The sequence below is a fragment of the Cygnus olor genome, chromosome 3 (assembly GCF_009769625.2).
Source record: "Cygnus olor isolate bCygOlo1 chromosome 3, bCygOlo1.pri.v2, whole genome shotgun sequence".
Taxonomy (NCBI): Eukaryota; Metazoa; Chordata; class Aves; order Anseriformes; family Anatidae; genus Cygnus; species Cygnus olor.
The window spans coordinates 46,920,306-46,942,287 of NC_049171.1; the positions used below are offsets into that span (position 1 = coordinate 46,920,306).

The 21,982-nt window shown below is 38.2% G+C and overlaps 1 protein-coding gene and 1 long non-coding RNA gene across 2 annotated transcripts in view; one reads left to right on the forward strand and one right to left on the reverse strand.

Annotated features, from left to right (window-relative positions):
- LOC121067483 (prolyl endopeptidase) overlaps window positions 1-21,982 on the reverse strand; it is a 103,949-nt gene that overhangs the window by 17,792 nt on the left and 64,175 nt on the right. Inside the window, exon 10 of the mRNA XM_040552042.1 lies at window positions 19,037-19,140. Within this exon, the coding sequence (XP_040407976.1) occupies window positions 19,037-19,140 (104 nt within the window). The remainder of the gene's footprint in view (window positions 1-19,036; window positions 19,141-21,982) is intronic.
- Window positions 7,300-11,531, forward strand: LOC121067484. The gene is made up of 3 exons (XR_005818314.1): window positions 7,300-8,080; window positions 9,032-9,126; window positions 11,167-11,531. It is a non-coding gene; the product is annotated as an uncharacterized LOC121067484 (long non-coding RNA).

A 21,982-nucleotide genomic window follows, 5' to 3' on the forward strand; every position in this document is an offset into this window, starting at 1 on the left:
AACTAGAACATAGAAGTAACAGAGGATTACATTCATACTTCACTGCATATTTACAACCTCTGTGCTTTTAAAGGAAACAGACCTATCGTATTTTATAAAGCATACATGATCAACGGGATCTATTTTTATAACTAATGAAACCCAACAGTAATATGATCCTGTGCAACACGTTTATTCTGAGCGCTGCCTGTAATGTGAAACACGGAAATCCACATAGCATGGCCAAAAAAAAGCCCATTTGATTTTAATTTGATCATGGCTAAGGAAACATGAGAAATTTCATACGAAACTATTTCTATGTCTGAAGGCTTCACCAAATCATGTAGGATTATTATAGGTAAAATTCAGTATTTTAGTTCTCATTAGATGGAAACATTCAGAACAAAACACTGAAGGCATTTTCACACAGATTTCCAGCTACTGCCACAAACATATCTTACCTAAAGTGGTTATCAGAACTCACTACAAGAGAACATATTTTAAGTATTTAACTAGACGCCACAAACAAACTGAACACTATAACCAAATAAAACAGCTGATGGACAAGAGAACTGTTGAGGCAGAGATGAGGCATTCTGGAGAGACTCCTCTCTGAAATGCTATCCATCAGCTCCAGTTCTTGCTGGCAATTTACACAAAGTGAGCACCTGGCCCTTCTGTGTTTCCAGTAACACTCAATGTTGTTGGCCAGTCATTGCCTGATGATTAAAGGACACCACTAATTTTCTTGTTTCTCTCTGACCAAGAGACTTTTTTTTTTCTTTAAACAACTCTGAAAACTGACTTCCGTAGGGCTTTCATCATCATCAGTTAAGGTTAAATAACACACCATTAAATGAAAACTCAACAAAAAAGATGCACGTCAAGGTGACATTTGCAATTTAAGAGTTTTCATTCCTGTCTTTGCTAAAATAATGATTACCTCTCCCGCCAAGATGAACAAATGGGAGGGGGAAAAAATCAATTCAGTGAGACACCGAGATATACGAAGCTATTTAAGCTTCTCCAAATAGACTATTTTCAACAACTGATTCAATCTCACCTTTAAATTAGGTGTTATCTCTGAAGCAAGTCCAATGGTTTATTCATGTAGCCAATAAAGGGACGTGCTTCTATCTCAAAGATTAAGGTAAACTGGAAAGGGCAAGCCCTAAAGAATTTCCCATGATGACATTTCATGCCTAATTTTAGAAGATGACAGCTTTTACAAGAGTAAATGCTCATAAAAGGGTACTAGTGTTTTCTGCTTTATCACAGTTAGGAGTGATCCACTTGTGCTAGCCACATTATATTACTCATTGCTCACATATTTTCAAATAAAGACTCTCATTTCACTACAGCTATTAGCACATATAGAAAGCAAAGCAATGTCCCTATCTGTCACATGGCAGAGAGGTCTCAGTGCTAGAAAGAATCACTCTCAATTCAGCCACTGGAACCAGAAGCATTAATTTAGAGCCCTTATTCTTATTAGTACGATCCAGAGAGAAAGCAACGCTGCTTGCACAGCTACATTACTACAGAGTAGTTGAGGATTAAACTACAAACAAAAATCCTTGTCATTCTTCTTTCGTACATACATACATATATATATATATTTAAATAAACAAGTTTTAGCATTTGAAAACAACGTATGCACAATTTCCATCTAACAAAGACACTGGAAGTTTAACTCTGCAGAGTAAGGTCTACAAGTAAATGCAGTTAACAGCTGTGTGATATGATTTGTAACTTTACTTACTGGTTAAGTAGGATAAAAAAATGTTCTGTACCTTTACTCCTATGAAGGTCTTTGCCCTCCTAACTATTGCTTGTTTTAAAAATTCAGAATTTGTTATGTGATCTTTACTTAGGAAGCAGGAAAACCACCACCTAGCATCATAGTCACAGACCTAAATTCAGAAAGATGCTAAGTTTGTCCATTTCTGCCTCTGCACTGACAAGCGTCCTCTCCTTCACATAGTAGTTTAGCTTTTGAAAAGTTAACAGGGTTTGAATGAGAGAGGTTGAAAACAAAGTTTTTCCTTTTATTTTTATTAAGATAATATAGCTAGATATCGAGACTTACACACTGAATAAAAAATAATTTTGGCAGCCATCCACTATGTGCTTCTCCTGTGAGTAAATATGAAATCAATATCTTTTTATACAAAAGGAAGCGATATGATCATCACAACAAACAAAATGAAACTGCCCAAATACTCACACTGCATCACACGGCTAAAAGTACTTTAAGCTGCTGAAATTAAATACAAACATCCACTTTTAAAAATAGTCAGCAATTTGCAAATATTTGGTTTCACTTTTTCTCACTTTTAAAAATCTTTTGTCCATTTACAGAATAGAGAGATGGAAGGATGAATGTAATCACAGTTGTTCAAGGAAAAAAGGACACGTACATCTGAAACCCCTTTACTTTTATAAAACTGAAAATCATCCTAAGCAAAAAACCTGCCCCCTACAGTTGTACAGATTTTAAATTAACCTTAGAAAGGTAAGATTCAACACAGGTTTTGAAATATTGCTGTGAAACGCAAAATAATTTAAAAAATCTTATCCAAATAGGTCTAATGTGTATATTTTTAAGCTGCAAACAATATCTGAATGTCTAGAAACATTTTAATTTTTCTGGCTCATTAATAGTGAAGAGAATTAAAATCCAATTAAGAAGTGATTAGTTCGGCTTTTCAGAAAGAATTATTCCTTGCATATACATGAATTTTACATATGAAAAGAAACTTTGACTTCTGGGATTTGCAAACACCCTTTAAATCACAGTAGGCTAATCATTCTTAGAAAGACACTAGTGATTCTAAAAATGTCTCTCTCAACCTCTCTTTCAAGATTAGTTGCCACATACCACAGATATCAATTCTTTCCATGTCTGCGTGTGCTTGATCCAAACCAGGTAAGATTTGTCACTGCACTGACATTCATTGTGCTAAAATGCCAAAGAATTTTACAAAAACTAAGGCGGCATACAAATCACGAGTGAACAGTCCTCATTAAAATCGTGTGTTCAGTAACTTAAATATGGGAATAACAAGACAATGCCTTCAAAATGACTTTTGTTCCCATGTCTTCTACTACAGTTCTACTGAGATAATTTCTTTTCTTTTGAAACAAATACAGCACATAGCAGTCTTGTGAAATTTAGCTGTTTTGTGCTGCTAGATAGGAATGTCTGCCCTTTCAGAAGGCTGCTGTGACTCCACTTGTGGCCACCACGAAGATGCACGCAGTGCTAGGGAAGCACAGGACTACACAGATGGCAGCATCCGGGTGTTTGAACCTGTATTTAGGTACACAGCACCCAAGGCTGAACGATGCTATGTAGCAACACCTCCCACTGACAAACCCTAGCAGCTGCTACCCAGCACTTCAGGGAGGTAAGTCACAAAGACTCTGCCTTCACATCAGCAAGTCTGAAAACATCAGCACCAGCAGGCAGGGGGAAAATCCTCTCCTCGCTTGAGATGTCGGGGCAGAAATCTCAGATTCACACAGAACCAGTCTGCACCCCAGTCTGGACCCACGCTTGAAGTCCAGTGGCCCAATGGGCAGTTCTGGCAGCCAGCCAGTGGCAATCTGTATGAGAAGCTATTGCTAGCCACCATTTTGTGTTCTCACATACACAGGATGAGCTAGAAGTCAGGAGAATTAACAGGGAGCTATTACCACTACACAGCAAATCCACAGCATCTGAGGCTTCCCTTCTTCAGAGGGGAATCCTCATCAATCTTCTTTAAGTCCCTTAAATTAGCTTTGAAGCAATTCTGTGCTGGTTGCAAAACTTGCTTAATACAGAACTGGACAAAGGCCAAAGTAACTCAGTACAGCCAGAATTAATGCAGGTACAACCCAGGAAGAAGAGCACTCGCTAAAGACATTTGCAAAAGCACTATGAAAATAATCAAGAAACCTTTTAGGAGAAATTGTTTCGCTACCCACCTGCTGGGACAAAAAGCAGCCTCATGCTGACAGAGGCGAAGTGCCAGGAGATGGTCTTTTAGAAGAAATGCCTTCTTGCTAAGTTCAGCTGCCTAACTGCAAACGACTGCAGGGAGGTAGCTCACAGGGTGGCGGTGGGGAAAGGCAAGAGAAAAATGCAGTCAAAAGTTCAGAAATCCTGCAGGGCAGGCATGGCAGAAAATGTTTTTAAATCACATTTTTCTTGATTAGTTAAGAGGCAGCATTCCTATTACATAAACCCTTAGTGGTGAATTGGATCCAAGGAATCCCCTCTACTCCACTTCTGCAACCTGACCAACTTGTTGGCTTCTCTTTCAATGTTAATCTTTGCTCCTTTCAAAGTGATCGCAGAGCTCCCTACAACAGAATAATTAGCATCTGCCACTGGAATATAGCTATTCCTTTTCTTTCTCAATTTGCTGGAAAGAAAACTGAGTGTACAGTGGAGAGACATATCAGGTCGATATACTTTACCTTCTGAGTTAAATATATACTGCAGTCACGTTAAACAGAAAAACATCTCACAGGCCTACAAAAGTTACGGTTTCTTTCCTGCATTACCTCTGTACTTAGGCATTCAAGAAATGTATTACTGTGTGAAGTAGTACAGCATGAAGTAAGTTAAAGGATGTCTCAGTGGAAGTAACACTAAAATGTGTAAGTAACAAGCTGCTGGCTAGTGCAATTTCTTTCATTAAATCAAGATTTACTTCATTGAGAAATCTGCTCTGACAGGAGACAATTCACTGTAACACCGTGTAGGCATTTGAAAGCAAACATCATTTGTCTGTACCATGCTGGAAATTCAGGTTGTAATGATAAATACTTTTATTCTTCAAGTGTAGAGGCAACTTACCCTGGGGTAAGCAAGGGAGAGAACTTACGTTACGTAGGCTATTCCACAGTAACTATTCTGATTTATGCTTTTATACCGTGATAGAAACACACATCTAATTGGATGTGCTGAGAAAGAGGTACATTCACTCAAACAGTAACCAGCTAATTCAGCTTTTCCTGATTCTATTTTGTTCAGAACTTGCTTGGTTCTCTCAACACAGCTCTGCTGTTGATCTCTTGCAGGCTTCAAAAAGATAACCCAAACCTTGTTGTTTCTTCTTCCTAATGCAAGGGCATCTAGAGTATTCAAAGTATTCAAATTTTGCCCATAAACTTGTTTCCAGAAGTTCTCACACAGAACAAATTCAGTCTTGACACTGGTGATGTAAAGTACCCAGCTTGTGTCGAAGCCCGCCAGAGGACCCTCACTTAAACTGCCAAGAAGCTTGATTTATGACTTCCAATAGCTGGACAGTTTCAGTGATCTGCTCTTTCTTCCTTAGAAAATAATCTCTAAAACAGGATATGTCACTGGCTACCCAAAAACAGAGGCACTCTAAATCACTACACACCTACAGAAGCTCTGCATGTGGCTAGTGCAGTATTGAAAAAATAGGTCATACTCTTCATTTCTACTCTTTGGTTCGAAAACAAACAGGGATTACCTACACTGGACAATGCATGTTACAGAATCCTCAAGAACTTACAGAAAAACAGGTCACTTAAAAGTACAGTGAAACATTTCTACATGACGTTTCTCAAAGTATAGCTAAAAATTTAGTATCTGAGATTTAAGCTTGAATTTAAAGTTCCCCATTTCCATGCCTACATGCTTAAATCAAACAAAAGGGCAGCAGAATGAAAAAACACCAACACTCGAAAATGGTCAAGGACAAATTAAAGTCCTAGAAAATACCTAGGGAGCCTGTTTAGAAGAAGAAAATTCTAAGGATCAGATCCTGTTGATTTTAACAGTTGTATCTTGGTGCCTGCCTCTTCACTTGTGGAGATGGGACACTTCAGGCTCATCTATTGTTTTCAGATTTACAATACTCGTTCTATGATGAGGAAAAAAATCACCCAGTGAGTAGCAGGAAGCAGAAAAGAATGATGGGAATGAGTTTGTGATATTGCTGTAACAACGGGGAAGAAATACACTAAATGAGTATAACACAACCCTGCAAAAATTTCACTTTATGATGCAACTTCCAGACACCAACAAATGGAAGGAAAGTGTTAGGGATATTCCTATTGGTAAAAGATTCTCTAATTTCAGGTATTGTACCGTTATATATTTTGAATCTTTTCTGTAGGTTATCTATTTTCAGGCATTACCAGTGATCACTGTGCATTAGTACTTTCAAAAGTAATTGTTAAACTGTCTGAAAAGCAAGCAGATATCATTCACCTGCACAGTTTGAAAACTAGTTGTTATGAAAAACGATGATGCTTCTAGGAGGCTTCCCTTATCCCATAAATTCTAGAACATGTCTCAAGGACAGAGCAGAAATAATTAATCTACGGAAAGATGATACTCTATTGGTACCTCCGGGCGGTGTTGATAAAATCAAATCAACTGCTAAATGAAGATGCAAACTAGATTACCCTTAATAAAATCGTGCACTGATGAATTTGCATCAGATCACATGCAGACAAATACCCAAAGAAAAAAACCTCTTAAAACTAGTTACTGAACTGTTTCTGAGTGGAAAGCAAAGTGCTAGCTTCCTTCCTTTTCTTTGGGAAAAACATTCTTTCAGAATATGCCAAGATATTGTCATCTAAAGATTTTTAATATTTCTGATCTTACACTGAGGACAGGTAAGAGAGAAGTCTCCTGAACAATCCCACACAATAAGAGTGCTCCACATACAGAAGCTGACAACTACCTCAGATACTTATCAAAGCACTTTAATTTTGTCCCATCTTTTCACTAGCAAATGACAATTTAAAGAAAAAGAAAACCAACCACCAGACCTCTCCAGATTGAAGAAAAAAACAGAGTATTGATGAAGAAGCTTTTTTAGCTCTGCCTTACCTACAAGCACAAATTTCTGTGCTTAGTAAAAAAATGAAGACTATATTGTTGAGAGTCTAGCAACACCAACATAATATTAAGAGGCTTGATTGTGCCATTTTGATCTCTGCCAAAAAAAAAACACTGACAGAAGATAAACCCTGAAGAGGTTCTCCAAATACCTCTCACTTCTATTTAGTAAGAATTGTTTTTTCAGCACAAACTGAACTACTCATAACTACTGTATGGCCATCTTACTTAAATTGCATCCTTTACTAAGGTAATCACATTCACAGTGGAAGCAAGAGTCATCACTTCAGTTTAAAAATATGCTAGTATTTGCTTCCCTTTTTCCTTTCAATTGCCAAGTCTGCTTTAAGCAGTAGTCACAAAGCTTCATTTACTTTCCAGAGGACTCCCAGGTTATGAACAACTTAGTTACCCTATTTGAAGCACATCTATTTAAGATCTCTCCACCATTTGAAATTGTTATTTACTGTTAATATTCACCACTCAACTCTATCCATCCATCTTTTACCATGGTGATGAATGTTAATTAACAACAACAATCACCTTAATCCACCACCCAGCTTCGGGCCTAGGTGAAAAGCACAAGTAGAACTCTATCAGGCTGCTGTAATATATATATATATATAAAGTTTATGGGCACTTTTCATTACTTTTAGATATCACTAATTATAATTTTTGACACCTCAATGTAGTTAATACATAGTTAGCATATTAATCTTCCAGACACAATTTATTGCTCTGCCTTGCTTTCAAGCTGTGGTTGGTAAGGGCCCTGCTACGGCCTACGTTTGTATAGCTCTTCAGGATGCTGCTAAACATGGTCCATGACTAAACCTCCAAAGTGCTACAATAAAACAAGTTGATAAAGAAGCAATAACATCCTGGTTTGTTCTCTGTAGGCTGCTGTACTATGTTAAATGTCTTTTCATCAGTTGTATCATGTCAAGCTTAATATATGATTGCATAAACTAGCTACTAACTTGTGTGTACTTAGAGGCCTGCAGCCCTGAAACACAAATCTCCTAGCTCTGCCAGAGCCGTTTCTGTTCTGAAAACACCCCAGTTCCTCGGTAGCCTGCAGGGACATCATTCAGAAAGAGATTCATTCACTGTGAGGTATCTAAACGGAATACGGAACTGCAGGGAAGCTTCACTGCTAACACAAAGCACCAAGACTGCACCAAAGAGGGGACAAGGGAGTGCTTTTTGGATAGAGAAATAAATGTAAGACAAAACTACATGAAAAAGTAAAATACAATCCAATAAGGCCAGAAATTCAACACATTATACTCAGACAGGTGCAATCACCTATAGGGTGGGGAACAACTGACTGAAAAAGTAATTCAGAGAAGCGTCTTGGAAATATTCAAACATGCCAAATTGAACCTGAGCAAACAATGATTTTTGAGACAAGAGAGAAAACCCTCTACTGGCACAAATAGGCAGAAGTCTCACATGCAATATGAGTATGACATATGAAGCAATCCTTTCTGCTGTATTTAACATTTACAAAGCCTCAGCTACAGTATGGTGATTCAATTTAAAACATGGCACATCATGTGCTGGCCATTTAAAGAGATTCTAGGGAAAAGGAAGAAGAGCGTTAAGAGTGATAGGAGGCGGGGAGGACAATCCACGAGAAAAACTGAACAGACTACAGTTTTCTCCAGTTTAAAGAAAAAAACAACAAGGGACACATGGTAACGGTCTCTAAATATACAGAAGTTTGCTGTAACTAGGAAGAAAATTGGCTGTCTTCCTTGTCTGAGAGGGATGCACAGCAATGCATTGCAAGTGTAGTAAGGGAATTTAGGTGAGACCTACTGGTGGACACTTCACTCCCCTGTAACAGAAGTTTTTTTTTTTTTTTTTTTTTTTTTTTTTTACAATAAATACAGTGAGACGCTGGGACAGATTGTCTAGGGAAGCTGAAGGTTTTTATCCGCAAAGTAGATAAAAGCCAGTCAGTCTGTAATGGTGCAGGCAGAAATGACCTGCAACAGATCCCAGCACACTAGCCTTGGAAGCCACAATGGCTAGCTCCAGTACATGGGTATATGACCATGTTGCTACCACATGCCACGACACATTCAGGCACTGCAGTTTCTTCTCTTTCCCGGTTTTAATGTCCTTCAGTTATTACAGCAGCTCTGCCACAGGTTTTTCTCTTCACAGCTGCAATATCACCTGCCAGGCAGTAACAGCTGGCTCTTGCAGGAAAAGCCAGTATCTTAACTCTTGGACCTCGATGGATTCAATGATTTTTTGAGGTAATTTTTACTAACATTTTATATGATTTCAAGAAGCGAGCCTTCAGAACTAGAACAGAAGTGGAGAAAACAAGGGGATTGAAAAAGAATAAGTGTCTACCTTCTGCCTTTCACAAAGCCATAATATAATAATATGTTCAGGAAGAGCTGATGAGAATAGAAGTTCAAAAATCCACCAACAGCATTGAAAATTTGTATTAGTTACATTCCAGAGAGTCTTTTAAATAATTAAATGAAAATTGTAATGTTATAAAACATCCCTATACTTATTTTGCAGTTGCATAGACACCTATAAAAATGGAGTGCTCAATATTTTATTCACAAGTATCAGGGGCTTCCCCAACAAGTAAACAACTACAATTACCATTGTTCAGCAAATCTGCTCCAATTTCAAAATCATCCTGTGGCAGAAACAGAGAAATACCTGTCCATACAACTTATTAAATATGAGTCCTCTTCTTTGGAAACCCAATGACTATTCAACAGACCTACATGACACTACTAGCACAACACTTAAAAAAAAAAAAAAAGTATTTAACTTGCCAGCAGCCCTCTAAAGAGTCTGGCTGTCTCAGTGGCCTAGTAATGGAACTCAGTGTATTCCCCTGCTAGATCAATGGCTTGAATGCTTGCCCACATTAGTGAGGACTGACAACTGCAATCATTTAATGACCTTCTGCCAGCTAAGTGAATAAAACCAGTAATTGTAGTCCCAAAGAGATCTGTCTTCAACGTAGCACTATCATCACCATTTAACACCCTACTGGGTAGGTGCAGTAAGGCAAAGTACTGAGTGGACAGGATGGATTAAAAAAAAAAAAAGATCCCATACTTGCAGAGGAACACTCTTGTTATGAACAATGCTGGCATGTCAGCAATGTCCAACATTTAGCCCCAAGAAAGGGATAGAGAAAGAAAACTGGCAGTTACCACTACTTTCTTTCAGAGGAGAACTATACATGTAATCCCTAGTGTGGTAAAATTTTCCATTTTTATGACTACTTGCATCCAAACAAGAACTGAAGAACAACAAACAAGGTTTGGGTGCAGTTTTTTTGTGGAAGTATCCCATGTGTTCGACCCTCCACCACGTATGGAACATGACTCTTCAATCTGTACTATATACAACACACAAATACTATAGTGATCAAAAGACTGTTTTTTGTCATGATATAATACGGTTGGAGATATTGGGAGTTGTTTTTTGTTGTTGTTTTTAATTGGTGTTAAAGTTCTCTGAACTGTTGTTTAAGACTAAAAACTTAAGTTTTCTAACCAGATCTGAAAGGCCAGCTCAGGATCAGCAAAAAGAGTAGCAGTGAACCACTGGCATTAGAATAGCACACTGTACCCAAACATATCCCTAGTGCAACACCTCATCAGTATGTAGCCATGGACAAGTCTCATTCTGAACGCTTCTGCTCCTGTAAAATGAAGTTAATAATACTCACTACCTTTGAGAAATAACACTGATAGGCTTATACAAAGGGGAGAATAAAAGCTGAGAGAATATACCCACTGAGAATCATTAAAGGGAATTCTTTCTTATCTTGTAAGGAAGTTAATTAAAATAGTAATGTGTTCATGGTTAATTACTGGAGGTGAGATCAATCACAGCAGTGAATATGAAAGCTGGAAAAAAAGCGAAGGGAAAAATCTTCAGTGATTTGTTTACAAAGATGACAAGAAATAAGCATTTTCCCTGCGACAGCATTCTCATTTTAATTTCCCTATATTGGCAAAGAATCTACCTACCTGAGGGCTTAAACAGACATGTTCTTTTAAGGTGCTCAAGTAAACAATGTTTTCAATCTTTTTTTTCTTGATGGCGAAATGCATTTAGCCATTTACTGGAGAAATCTAAACTGTTTTTATTCACCAGTAATGATGCAGTAATTTAAGACACGGGAGGCTGTAAAACAATCCTTTAAGTTCCCTTACATTTGTTTAAAGCTCGTGTATTTAAAAATGGATTATGCACACTAGATTCAATGATTATAGCTCTGTTTTAATCCATGTTATTCCACCTTGTGTTTTAAGAAATTCTGAGAAAGAAATGGAGCACAGCAATGCAGCTCAGGATCAAGCAAGCCGGCTAACATCTCTACTCATTAGAAAAGATGAAAACAAAACCACTGCAAGTTCAATCAAAAGTTCTACTGAATAAAGCATAAGAAGAATGTTTTGAAACGAATTTTAGTTAAGCTACTGAGTAATCACTTCTCTTGTATATTTAAAACCAATTAACACTTTTATAATGCTTTGAATATGAAGGTTCTACAGACTAACGTTTTAAAGAAGTTCTTCAATTCCCTGCACATTTAGCAGAAAAAGAAACCATCTCATATTAAAAAGTTTGGAAATAGTGAATCACAAAGCCTATAAGCTGATCCAAATGAATGAGAATGGTATTTTAGTATTATTCCCCCCCCCACCATGGTCTGGTATAGTGCTAATTCTTCCTAAGAACAGTTCTGTACTCCTCCATCCCAAACCACATTTCTATTGTTCTGCATTCTGCTGAACAAAAGCTCCCAACATCCTAAACTGTGCAGCAATCCTCTGTGGTATGTAAGAAGGGGATAGAGCGATCTTGGACATTTAGACTTTAAATCGGGATTTGAGCTGGATTTACAAAGAAAGCAATGCAGTCTCCTATCACTTCATCCTCTTACTTGGAATAGGGATCCCTGGTTCCTGCTCCTGCACCTCCAGACACTTAGGGAATATCATGCTTCACCAGAATTACTGGTGTGAATTATCTGAAGTGCATTGGATGGGGCTGCTTAAATATACTGGGTGTAGAGTGAACCGCTACTCCTCTACTCAGGCAGAAGGACTTCAAAGTTCAAGAGCACGCAAGGTCATTATGGGAAATCCTTCACTTGATGCTCTTCTAGACAAAATATCCTTCATACTGATAATTTTCACCTTAAATGGAGTGCACTACAGCTGCAACTACGAATCATTTTTAATATACAATCTCTTGGCTGTAAAGAAATACAGAGCCTAAAAGCTAGAAGACTGTTCTCAGGTAGTGTTTCTTCACTGACCTGGAATTAGAAAAGGTAATGGCAGATTAAAGTGTTGTTTGTAACAATCACATGCCAAGGGTGTAAGAAGCTAAATTCACACAGGCATACTGCCAATACTGCCACAGTTGTCACTGTGATTTTGTTGATGCCCTCCAGAGTAAGGCTGTTGCCTTGGTGCCAAAACCACAGCTATTACCAAAACACTGGCAGAGCTCAGAACTGAAGACTTCAGCCTTCTTCCTGGGAATCCTGATAGAAAGTGGAGCTTCTAAAAGCTCCTTTTCTCCCGGGAAGATGGCAGGTGTCTGCTACTCTGCGGCAAGCATTAAAACCGATATGCTTCTTCACATTCCGTCCTCCACCACAGTATTACTTCATTTTCTTCCCCACTGCAACATGAAACCACAAGGAAATAAAATCCAAACAAGCAACAGTAAGCAACTTGTTTCCCCCAAGTATTAACTCTATTCCCCCACCCCATCCCATGAGATCAGAGCAGGAGGCAAATTCCAAATATTGTTAAAAACAAGAACGTCCAGCTCCTCAAAAATCAATCAGTTCTCGGGAGGGGATGGAAAAGGATGCCAAAACAACTTTTTTTCCCTAAAGCAAAGGGAAGAATTGTCTCTGCATTAGATTCAGTGTAAAAAGTACATGCCCTTCTCTGCCAGGGGAATGTTTTTTTCTTAACACAGGTGACAGAGCTACCGAATTTCTTTCCAAACTCCAGTGATCTCTTCATACCTATTAGACAAGAGACAGAAACAATATTAAAATAATCTCTTTATAAACACTGAAAAAGCAGTAATAATGTCAGCTCTTGTATCGCTAAGCAGGTTGAGCTCACTACAGCTTTCATAGGACACCGCTTTCTTCTGCTGCCATCTCTTCTCTTACTCTTTATTTCAATGAGTGCATTTAATGCTCGTGGAATGACACTAACAGCAAGGGCAAGATCCAGGAATAGCGTGGGCAGGTGCCGTGCACAAGTTTCTCCCACAGCTCTGCCAATCAACCTCAAGCCTGACTCATCTTCCCGGTGTTTTATTTTCCTGAAACAGAGACTAACAACTGTGCCAAACTGTACGGTGTCAAGTTCCACCAGGAATTAGAATGACTGGAGGTTAATTTTCCCTACCAGTGACTCAAATAACGAGATCAGCGCTTCAAGGGGTTGAAGATGGGGGTGAAAGGAGGAGCAACAGAACAAACTTTTTATGACAATCACTTCACCTATAGAAATAATTTTTGCAAAAGAGGAAATGATTCATCCCAGCCACAAGAAAACAAATATCCTTTTTAAGACTTGTCCCAACCACCAACTGCTTTCAAACCAAACTAAGTAGTACTACAAATTTCACAGTTCTTCTACAAGACCTAATCCAAAGTGCATCTGTCAATAGCATCAACTATTTTTGGTTCATCTCAAACTATTTTAAGTATAGCACTGGAAGGTATTCAAAGAATGGCAAAAGGAGCCAAACAACATTTCAATTGTTGCAGTTTCAACACTGACAATCACACGTATCAGCCTAAAAGTAGGTGAGTTCTGAGCCAGGACAGAGCGCTGCTTATCCATGCCTAGGTGTCACAGTGAGGTGTTAATGCGGAGAGGCACATAAGTGCTTTGTTTGTAAAAATAAAATAAAGGCCTTTATTTAAAGCAGCAGTTATTTATGCAGTGAACAGCTAATGCCAACTGCCATTTGTAAGTTCCTGCAGAAGTGTTTCTCCTCTCCCGTAAAACCCACCCATGGATTTCAGCTACTTCCTGAAAAAGTCTGTCACGGTGACGGATGAAAGCATTCAGGGATGCAAAGACAAATTTTGCAAAGCATCTGGTAGAAAAAAGTTATTAACGCTACTTAATATGTCATTTAACAAACACAGTCAGGATACAATTTTGATGTGTGATAAGCATTTCACACAGCCTGATCCTTAACGAAGGTCACACATGAGTCTTTCAAGGTAAGTTACACTAGGTGCTTGCAGTGTGTCCCACAGAGCCAACAACCTGTGGGCACGCTCATACCCTGGTGTAAATGTCAGGTACAGTGAAACAGCTCTCCCTTCGGTGCAAGATGAGTTGGCTAATTTGTTCTTACTTTGGGCTGCCAAAGAGTAATAACATAACCTCAGGTACTACAAAGCAGCTGCTCTGCCATAAATTTACATACTGTAGTAAACTTTACTGCTGGTTCATACTTTCGAAGACTGCAAGGAGTCCATGAAATGCTTTAAAATGGATCCAAAAGAGCAAAAAAAAAAAAAGCACAGTGGCATTTTCCAACTGCCATAATTCAGATTTCATACACACAGAATCACAGAATGGTTTGGGTTGGAAGGGACCTTAAAGCCCATCCAGCTCCAACCCCCTGCCATGGGCAGGGACACCTCCCACCAGAGCAGGCTGCCCAAAGCCCCATCCAGCCTGGCCTTGAACACCTCCAGGGGTGGGGCATCCACAACTTCTCTGGGCAGCCTGTGCCAGTGCCACGCCACCCTCTGAGAAAGGTCTAATTTATCTATTAGATTAAATTAGATATCTAAAATATCTAATTTAAATCTCTCCTTTTTTAGTTTAAAGCCATTCCGCCTTGTCCTGTCTCCATTTGCCTGTGTAAAAAGTCACTCTCCGCTTTACGACACCTCCACCACTATGACACCTTACAACTTCAGTTCAAGTCTTCTTAACTCAGTTATGTTCAAAGACTGCTAAAGAACAACTCATTAAAATTTCATATATGCTACACAAACGAAACTAGGGAGATTGCTAAGCTTAATGGATATTTCTTCAGGTATATGAGAATAAAGGAAGAACCTTTGCAGGGGACCTGCCTTTCATTAAGGGCATGGATCTGAATAGTGCCAACATTTTCCTTTACTACTTTAATAATTCAGATGGAAATTAATATTCTGAAATACATACCACCGTGTTGTTTATTCTTCTGTAATTAACAATCTTTGTCTATCCTCATAATTTTTCTTTTATTCTTAATTTTGAATTTCTTTCACAATTCCCTGAACTGTTGCCTGAGTTTTGAAATGGCTATGCAAGGCTGAGTGTTATTTATAAATTGCTTTGATGAGCTACCACCTCTCTTTCCCTCCTCCAACACCAATTTAGCAGAAAGACCACCAAGCCACCTAGGACCCCACAAATGGGATGAGGACTGGGGCCTGGCTGAAGCATGCAAAACTATCAGGCTGGGTTACTATGATGTAGTACAAGGTAGTTCTAGCCTTGGCCTTGACAAACAGCCTCCTCCATGGCTCATCTGAAAGTTCCCCATGGATCCAAACGATATGGGAAACTAATTTCTAAGACGTTGCCACCTTGAAATCATTTGTTGATAAAAGGCAAAACAGAAAAGGTGGTGATCCAAGAGTGCTCTTTATGAACACAGATCTCAGCGTAACTACACAGCTCACATTTACCTAGAGGTGGCACTGAGGAGGAATAAGGAGAAAACCAGAAACAGTAATATTGACTTTACCTCGTCACAACTTAGCAGTGAACCTCTGCCAGTGATTCCCAGAGTAAAAGTTTCCAAGGGCATAGCACAGAATGCTTCCCCCTTGAAATAAGGTGTATTACTACTCCGCTTTACCCTAATTTAGCATGTAACTGATTTAAATGTAAAATGAGATTTTATTTTTCCATTTATTACATTAAATGCTAGAAAAAATGCATTATTTCTAGTTTATTGCAACCCCTTCTAAATCCTTTTTTTAATTATAAGGGTATTTGTGTTCCATTATTATCCTTGAGTTTGACGGCAGTATTATAACTGTACCAAATTCTTCCCTAAAGAGAATGCTCTTTTCTTTCCCTTTTTCAGCTCACTATGCCCTCAAGTTATTCTGTGGAAGTCTCTGTCATGAATTTGAGTGAAACACACTCTGTGAGTACATTTTCAGCAAACTGTCATCTGCAAAACTCTTATTTCTGTCTGCAGATGCACGGACAAACAGATGGGGTTGTTTACAACAGCCTTAGGCGCACACACTACTGTCATTCTGCTTTTACAGAATCTGTCCTGTATATGTAGCAGGGGCAAAATTAGAAATAAGAAATTAAGAAAAATACCAAATCTCCTTTCAAAGATTTCAAGCCATGGTGTCACACTGTTGCTTAACTATACTATCTCTACACATCTGTAAGATACATACTCTGTAAGATATATAGATGTATTGAGTATAAGATATATTCTCTATCTATAAGATATATATATATATATCTTAACTATACTATCTATACTAGGTAATTTCACCTTTTTCCACACTAGGTATATTTAAATTCCGCTTTCAGGCATTGGTTTTTATACCTTTGTCCACAGAAACAAAAATCCTCTATTCCATTCTGACTCTATTGCAAAATCTTACATATAAAGAAACTAAACCACCCTCCAAATGTTCTTCTATAAGTTGCAGGAATTAAATATGCTACACCTCATAATGTAATGACTATATTCTAATTCTTTAACAAATTTATATGAGCGCTCTCTAGAAGCTCCATATCTTTCTTAAGGTCTAGGGTAGAGTATCTTACTGGGGGCTTACCAAAGCTGTGCTTAGTGGCAAGATCACTTTCTAATTAAAATGTACATTTTACATAATCTTTTTAGCCACAATATTTGTTATGAGCTCAAAGCACGTGTCTACAAAGAGCTCTGCATTTTCCTTGGCCTCTCATCCATAGCTTGATGTTTTCATAGGAGTAATTTCACTTAACTTTATAAGCCTTAAACTTAGCTAAGTCTTATACGTGAGAAACAGGCGCCTCCAACGAAGTCTCTATGTTACTCAACTGAGATACCACTCTGAGCCTTTAGAGACTATTTTGTGAACCTACCATAACATTTCAGTTCAACACAAGTGTGGTTTTAAGTAAGTCTCCCCACCACTCTGCTCGTGTTTTGGTTCACACAGTAGAGAGGTTTATTGCATGCAGACTGGATTCCTTCTGGATGAAGCTCAAGTAGCAGATACACTGCATGAGTACACCAGAAGTGTTTCAATCAGTTCACAACACAGGTCTACAGCTAGTTCTAAGTAAAACTCACAAAAACGTGTACTGGATCATCAGCACAAGCTGTTTTACTCTACAGATCTGCTCCTGTTATGCCATCCTGCTTATTATTATAGATGTAGCTGATGGCCTTCCAGGGATTGTAAAGAGACCTCTGGGTAACCAACTGACACAACGCACATGATTTCAGATTGTGAAGTGCAATAAATCTCTCTCTGGTGTCCAGATATCTTACCTTCACTTGGCTATATACACTGAGTGACAGATTGTCATAATGGGATCATTTAGTAAAAGTTTACATCATTAAAAATCAGTAACCTGTTGTCCTTGTTATTGCTATCTGCCAATCTTTGTTGACGCCAAATACTTCATTAGCAAAGATTTTATTCTCTAGATTGCTGTGAAATTTACTGAATGGCATTAGACTTTGCTAGGAAAGATATTACTCATCTCTCCCCATGGAGAAATGGTTTGTAGACTATCCACACACATCTTTTTGACACTACTCTGCAAACTTTTAAATCCAGAGGCCTTTCTTTTATCAAGGCAGAAAGTCTTTTAAGAAATTTGATCCTTTGATAGTTTTATAAAGCACCCATGCAACCTTCCGCTTCCAAAAGGCAGCAGGCATGTTTGCCATGAAACAATTCCACAGAGGACAACTACGTTTCCCTTTTAACTCTTTATTCCTGGAGTCCCAATGAATCATTACAATGGTAGGGAACAAGTAAAACAGAATTATGCAGTTCTAACCTACTACTTACTAAGTACTGCAGCAACATCCCATGGTCCCAGTCCCCTATGGTAGCAGGCAGCGTACAGATAGAATGAAAAGATCCCTGTCCAAAATAATTTAAACTTCTAATATCAAAAGATGTTAGACCTGTACAGTAATTGCTTCATGGTGTTTTACATTGGGAATGTTACTTACATATACGTATGCATGTATTTTAAGTTACTCTTATCTTTTGTTCCTTGTTCTAGTTGCGCCAGCACTTCAGGCAAAGGGTCTAATCCTGTTTTTATGGAAATCAAAGTGAAATGTTTCAAGTGTAACTGCACTGATACATTAACAAACATAACATACTACATCACTTCTTGGAAAGGTGGACAGAGTAGGGAATTCTTATATAACGTGAATGAAAGTCATTTTTCTGTTCACATCACTAGATATTTTCCTTTTGTCCCAAATCATCACAGTTAAGACATTTCATACTTCTCTGGCAGACTTCACATATTTGATGCTAGCTCTGAATGAACAAATGCATTTCCTTCTTTCCTCCCACTGTCTTCTTGAGGTCTTAGAGGTCCACAATAGAACTCTGTGGCAAAAAACATCACTGTTTTCATATAAGAATGGTGGGAGGAGAGAGAGTTTTATCTATTATTGCTACTTCCCACTGTGGGCCCTGGCATACTGTGCAAGTGCTGGAAAGAAGACTGGTTATTCCATCTTTCCTCTATTTCTTCACTGTGTCTTAAACCTTGCCCTATTACACCCTTATTAGAGCCATGGCAAGTTGCCCTGCTGAAAGAAATAAACAAACATATGAAAAAGAAGCAGCTTGATGTTAAAACAAATATCAAAGAATAACATAACGCACACCAAAAAAGAAAATTATAGAACACAGTGCCTTTTATCAGTAGACACCTGCTTGGTTACTTGTAGGATCATCTTCCAATCTCTAACAAAACGTAATGCAATGCCTTCAGAGCACTATGCTTCCCACACAGACCTGCAACCCAGCAGGTAATGAAAGCACTCTCACCCTCAGCCAAGCACAATTTTGTTAAACTCTCATGTAAGTGATTAAAAGAAGACAGAAGGTTTCACATTTATTACCTGAATTGTCTGGTAAACCGAAGGATCAAATCCTTTCACAGTCACCTCCCGGAAAACTCTTGGCTCCAGTTCCTCTTTGGTCAGATCACAGTGATAAATAATACCTATAACAGAGTGCAGCTTTGTCAGCTTAGTGTACGGGCATCATTAAAAGGATGCTGGCTGAGGCACTGTGATGGAGTAATGAAAGCAAAGGTAACTCAGCAGGGTGAAAAACAGTAGCTCCTGATACGTTCTTTCAGTTGATATACATTAACATATACATATATGCACTTCATCTAAGAGGGCTGCAAAGGCTTTCCATAAAGACAGAATAATTCTGGCTGCCCAAAGTCAGTATTCAAAGTGGGTTAAACTGAAAAAAAAAATGTTTTAATGAAGTTACATAACCTTTCTTGAAAATGATAAAATTAGAAGAAAGAATTACAAAGTCCACTTTAAAACATCTACTCCATAGCCAACAGCCTGAGAATAAATACACCAAGACTTTTATTCAAATCAACATTTTTCTCTCTATAATACGGTGTTTTTAAATTACAATTCAAACAGAACCCTAGATAATGGAAAGAGCTGGGCATCTCCTTGAAATTGTGGCAGAGTAGCAGAGGTTACCTATGAGACTGAACAGAATTTGGGTCTACAACAATTTATTTTACATCCTGATCCTGAAGGCTTGAAGGCAATTTGGCTTGCTTGAGCTGCACCTATGATTTCCAAATGACTGTGCACATGAGAAAACTTCTCTCTATGAGCAGTATAAAACTTCTACGCTTTAAGGTACTTTTTCAGATTGCAACAGAGGCAGAATCACAGAGACTGTAGCAGTCTAGACACTACGCATATGTGTAATTGGCCAAGAATAATTTTGTATTTAGACCAAGTCACCTATTCTGTCAATCAATCCTGGTAACACTTGAACACGTGCCATACAGGGTAAGACCTTTAGGAAAGGGGCTCAGGCTAACGTTGTGTTTGCAAACTAGTTAACATACTACAAAATCCTACGATTCATGCATACAGTGCAGATACATATGATATATAAAACTACCCGCAATGTTAATTATTCTGGTTTTCTGCTTTAAAACCAGATGGTCTCTGCAGAATTTTAAATGTGTACTAAGGAAAAGAACACTAAAAGTTGAAGGCAACAAGCCCTCTATAGAAATTCTCACTGTAATAAAATTAACCAAGGTGGACAAGACTTGATTGAAATAATGCTGTATTGTGTATCTTTTAGATAATTACTTCTGTTTTCCTGAAAGTATTACAGAGGTTATGGCTATAAAAATTATATTGAAAAATGAAATAGTGAGGACACATCTGATACAAGTTAATTGCCTCATTAAATCATTTTTATGGACTGTGGAAAATCAAAGATACAGATTGGCAAAGAAACACTGACAAAAAGCATTGCTTCTAATAACTGATAAAGCCTTTTTCCATAATGGTCAATTAATAGGGGGATAAAAGGAGGACCACTCTAATCTGCTAGGAATACTTTTCCTTCATCGCGTGTGTTACAAAGTGCCTAGCAAACTTAACTAATGCGGGGTGACAGATACAAATAGGCATTAAAGAAGCATTTCCCTTATGCATAAGGATCCAGAAAGTGATGTGAAAACGGAAAACACACCAGCTGGTCACAGGCAGGGCAGTTGTTTTATTGCTGCCCAGAGGAGGCAGAATAGCTAACAATGTTTTTCAGGGAGTGGCAAAGACGATTTTTATGGTGTCAAAATCTAAAGTTTTAGAAGTCCTTTATTCATTATTTCAAATATTTCACTATAAGTATTAAGCATCAGTATGTCAGATTTATTTGTTTCTCATTAGAAAAAAACGTTAACTTTATGCAAGTGCAAATAACACCGCATTCTAGCAGAAATGTAGGAAGATTTAGGTTAACCAAGGACCAGTCCTATAACTTTCATCTGATTATTCTACTGATAAAGGTTTTAGGCAATTAAAAAAAATTATATCTATCTATCTATCTATCCGTATCTCCACACATTTACCTAAAAATTACCTCCCTGGTCTGCTTTCCTCACCCCTTCCTTATTGCCATACATTTTACCTCCATTTGTTCCCTTCCTCTTTCTTCAAGATTCCAGGTGCCTCTGCCACACAACGCAAAGCTACTTCATGGTGAATTTTCTGTACATGCTAAGCACTTGGGGAAAAGGAGAAAAAAATCTGCCTAACTGATCAGTCAGAGCAGCCATTGCTGGCTGGCTGGGAAGCCAGGAGCTAAAACAGATCTTGGGGCTCTTCCCCTCCACATGTTTAGCAGCTGCAGAGACTGCTAAGATGAATGGCACAGGCTTGTAAGACCAGCGACTTCTGGCCCACAGAGTGGGATGTGAATAAGTGAACTATCTAAACCATCAAGTTGGGATGAAGTTAGGTGTAAAAGCAAGAGTAAGAGTGTCCTCAAGCTCCTCTCCAACTGATTGTAATGATCTGAGTGCTGTTCAAAAGGTATTTTTTTTTTTTAAGGAACTGGAAACATCTTCTTTCTGGTTGTACAAACAATGAGATAATAGGAAAATCACCACGCTTCTTTTCTGCTATGCTTGATACATAATTTTGATAATTTGACACAATCCTTTCTAGAAAAACCACCAAATCTATCAAAACTAGCGTACAGCCATTTTGTACTGCGGCTGTGCTCTGACGACTGAGACAGAGCAAAACTATACAACAGATGCTCTAAGAACATTTTTGATCATCTTATCACTCATGATTACTGATAACTCTGGAAGAGGCTAGAGATTCTGGCTAAAGATTCTCCTCTCCCCATGTGAATCCTGTCCTTTATTAACTATTGAATGTTTGGGAGACAGAGCAAAAAAGAAAAAAAAAATCAAAACCCACCAAACAAAACAAAACCCAGAAGTAAATACATTTTTCTTATCATATACTGACTTCAACTTGACAACTGTGTAGGAA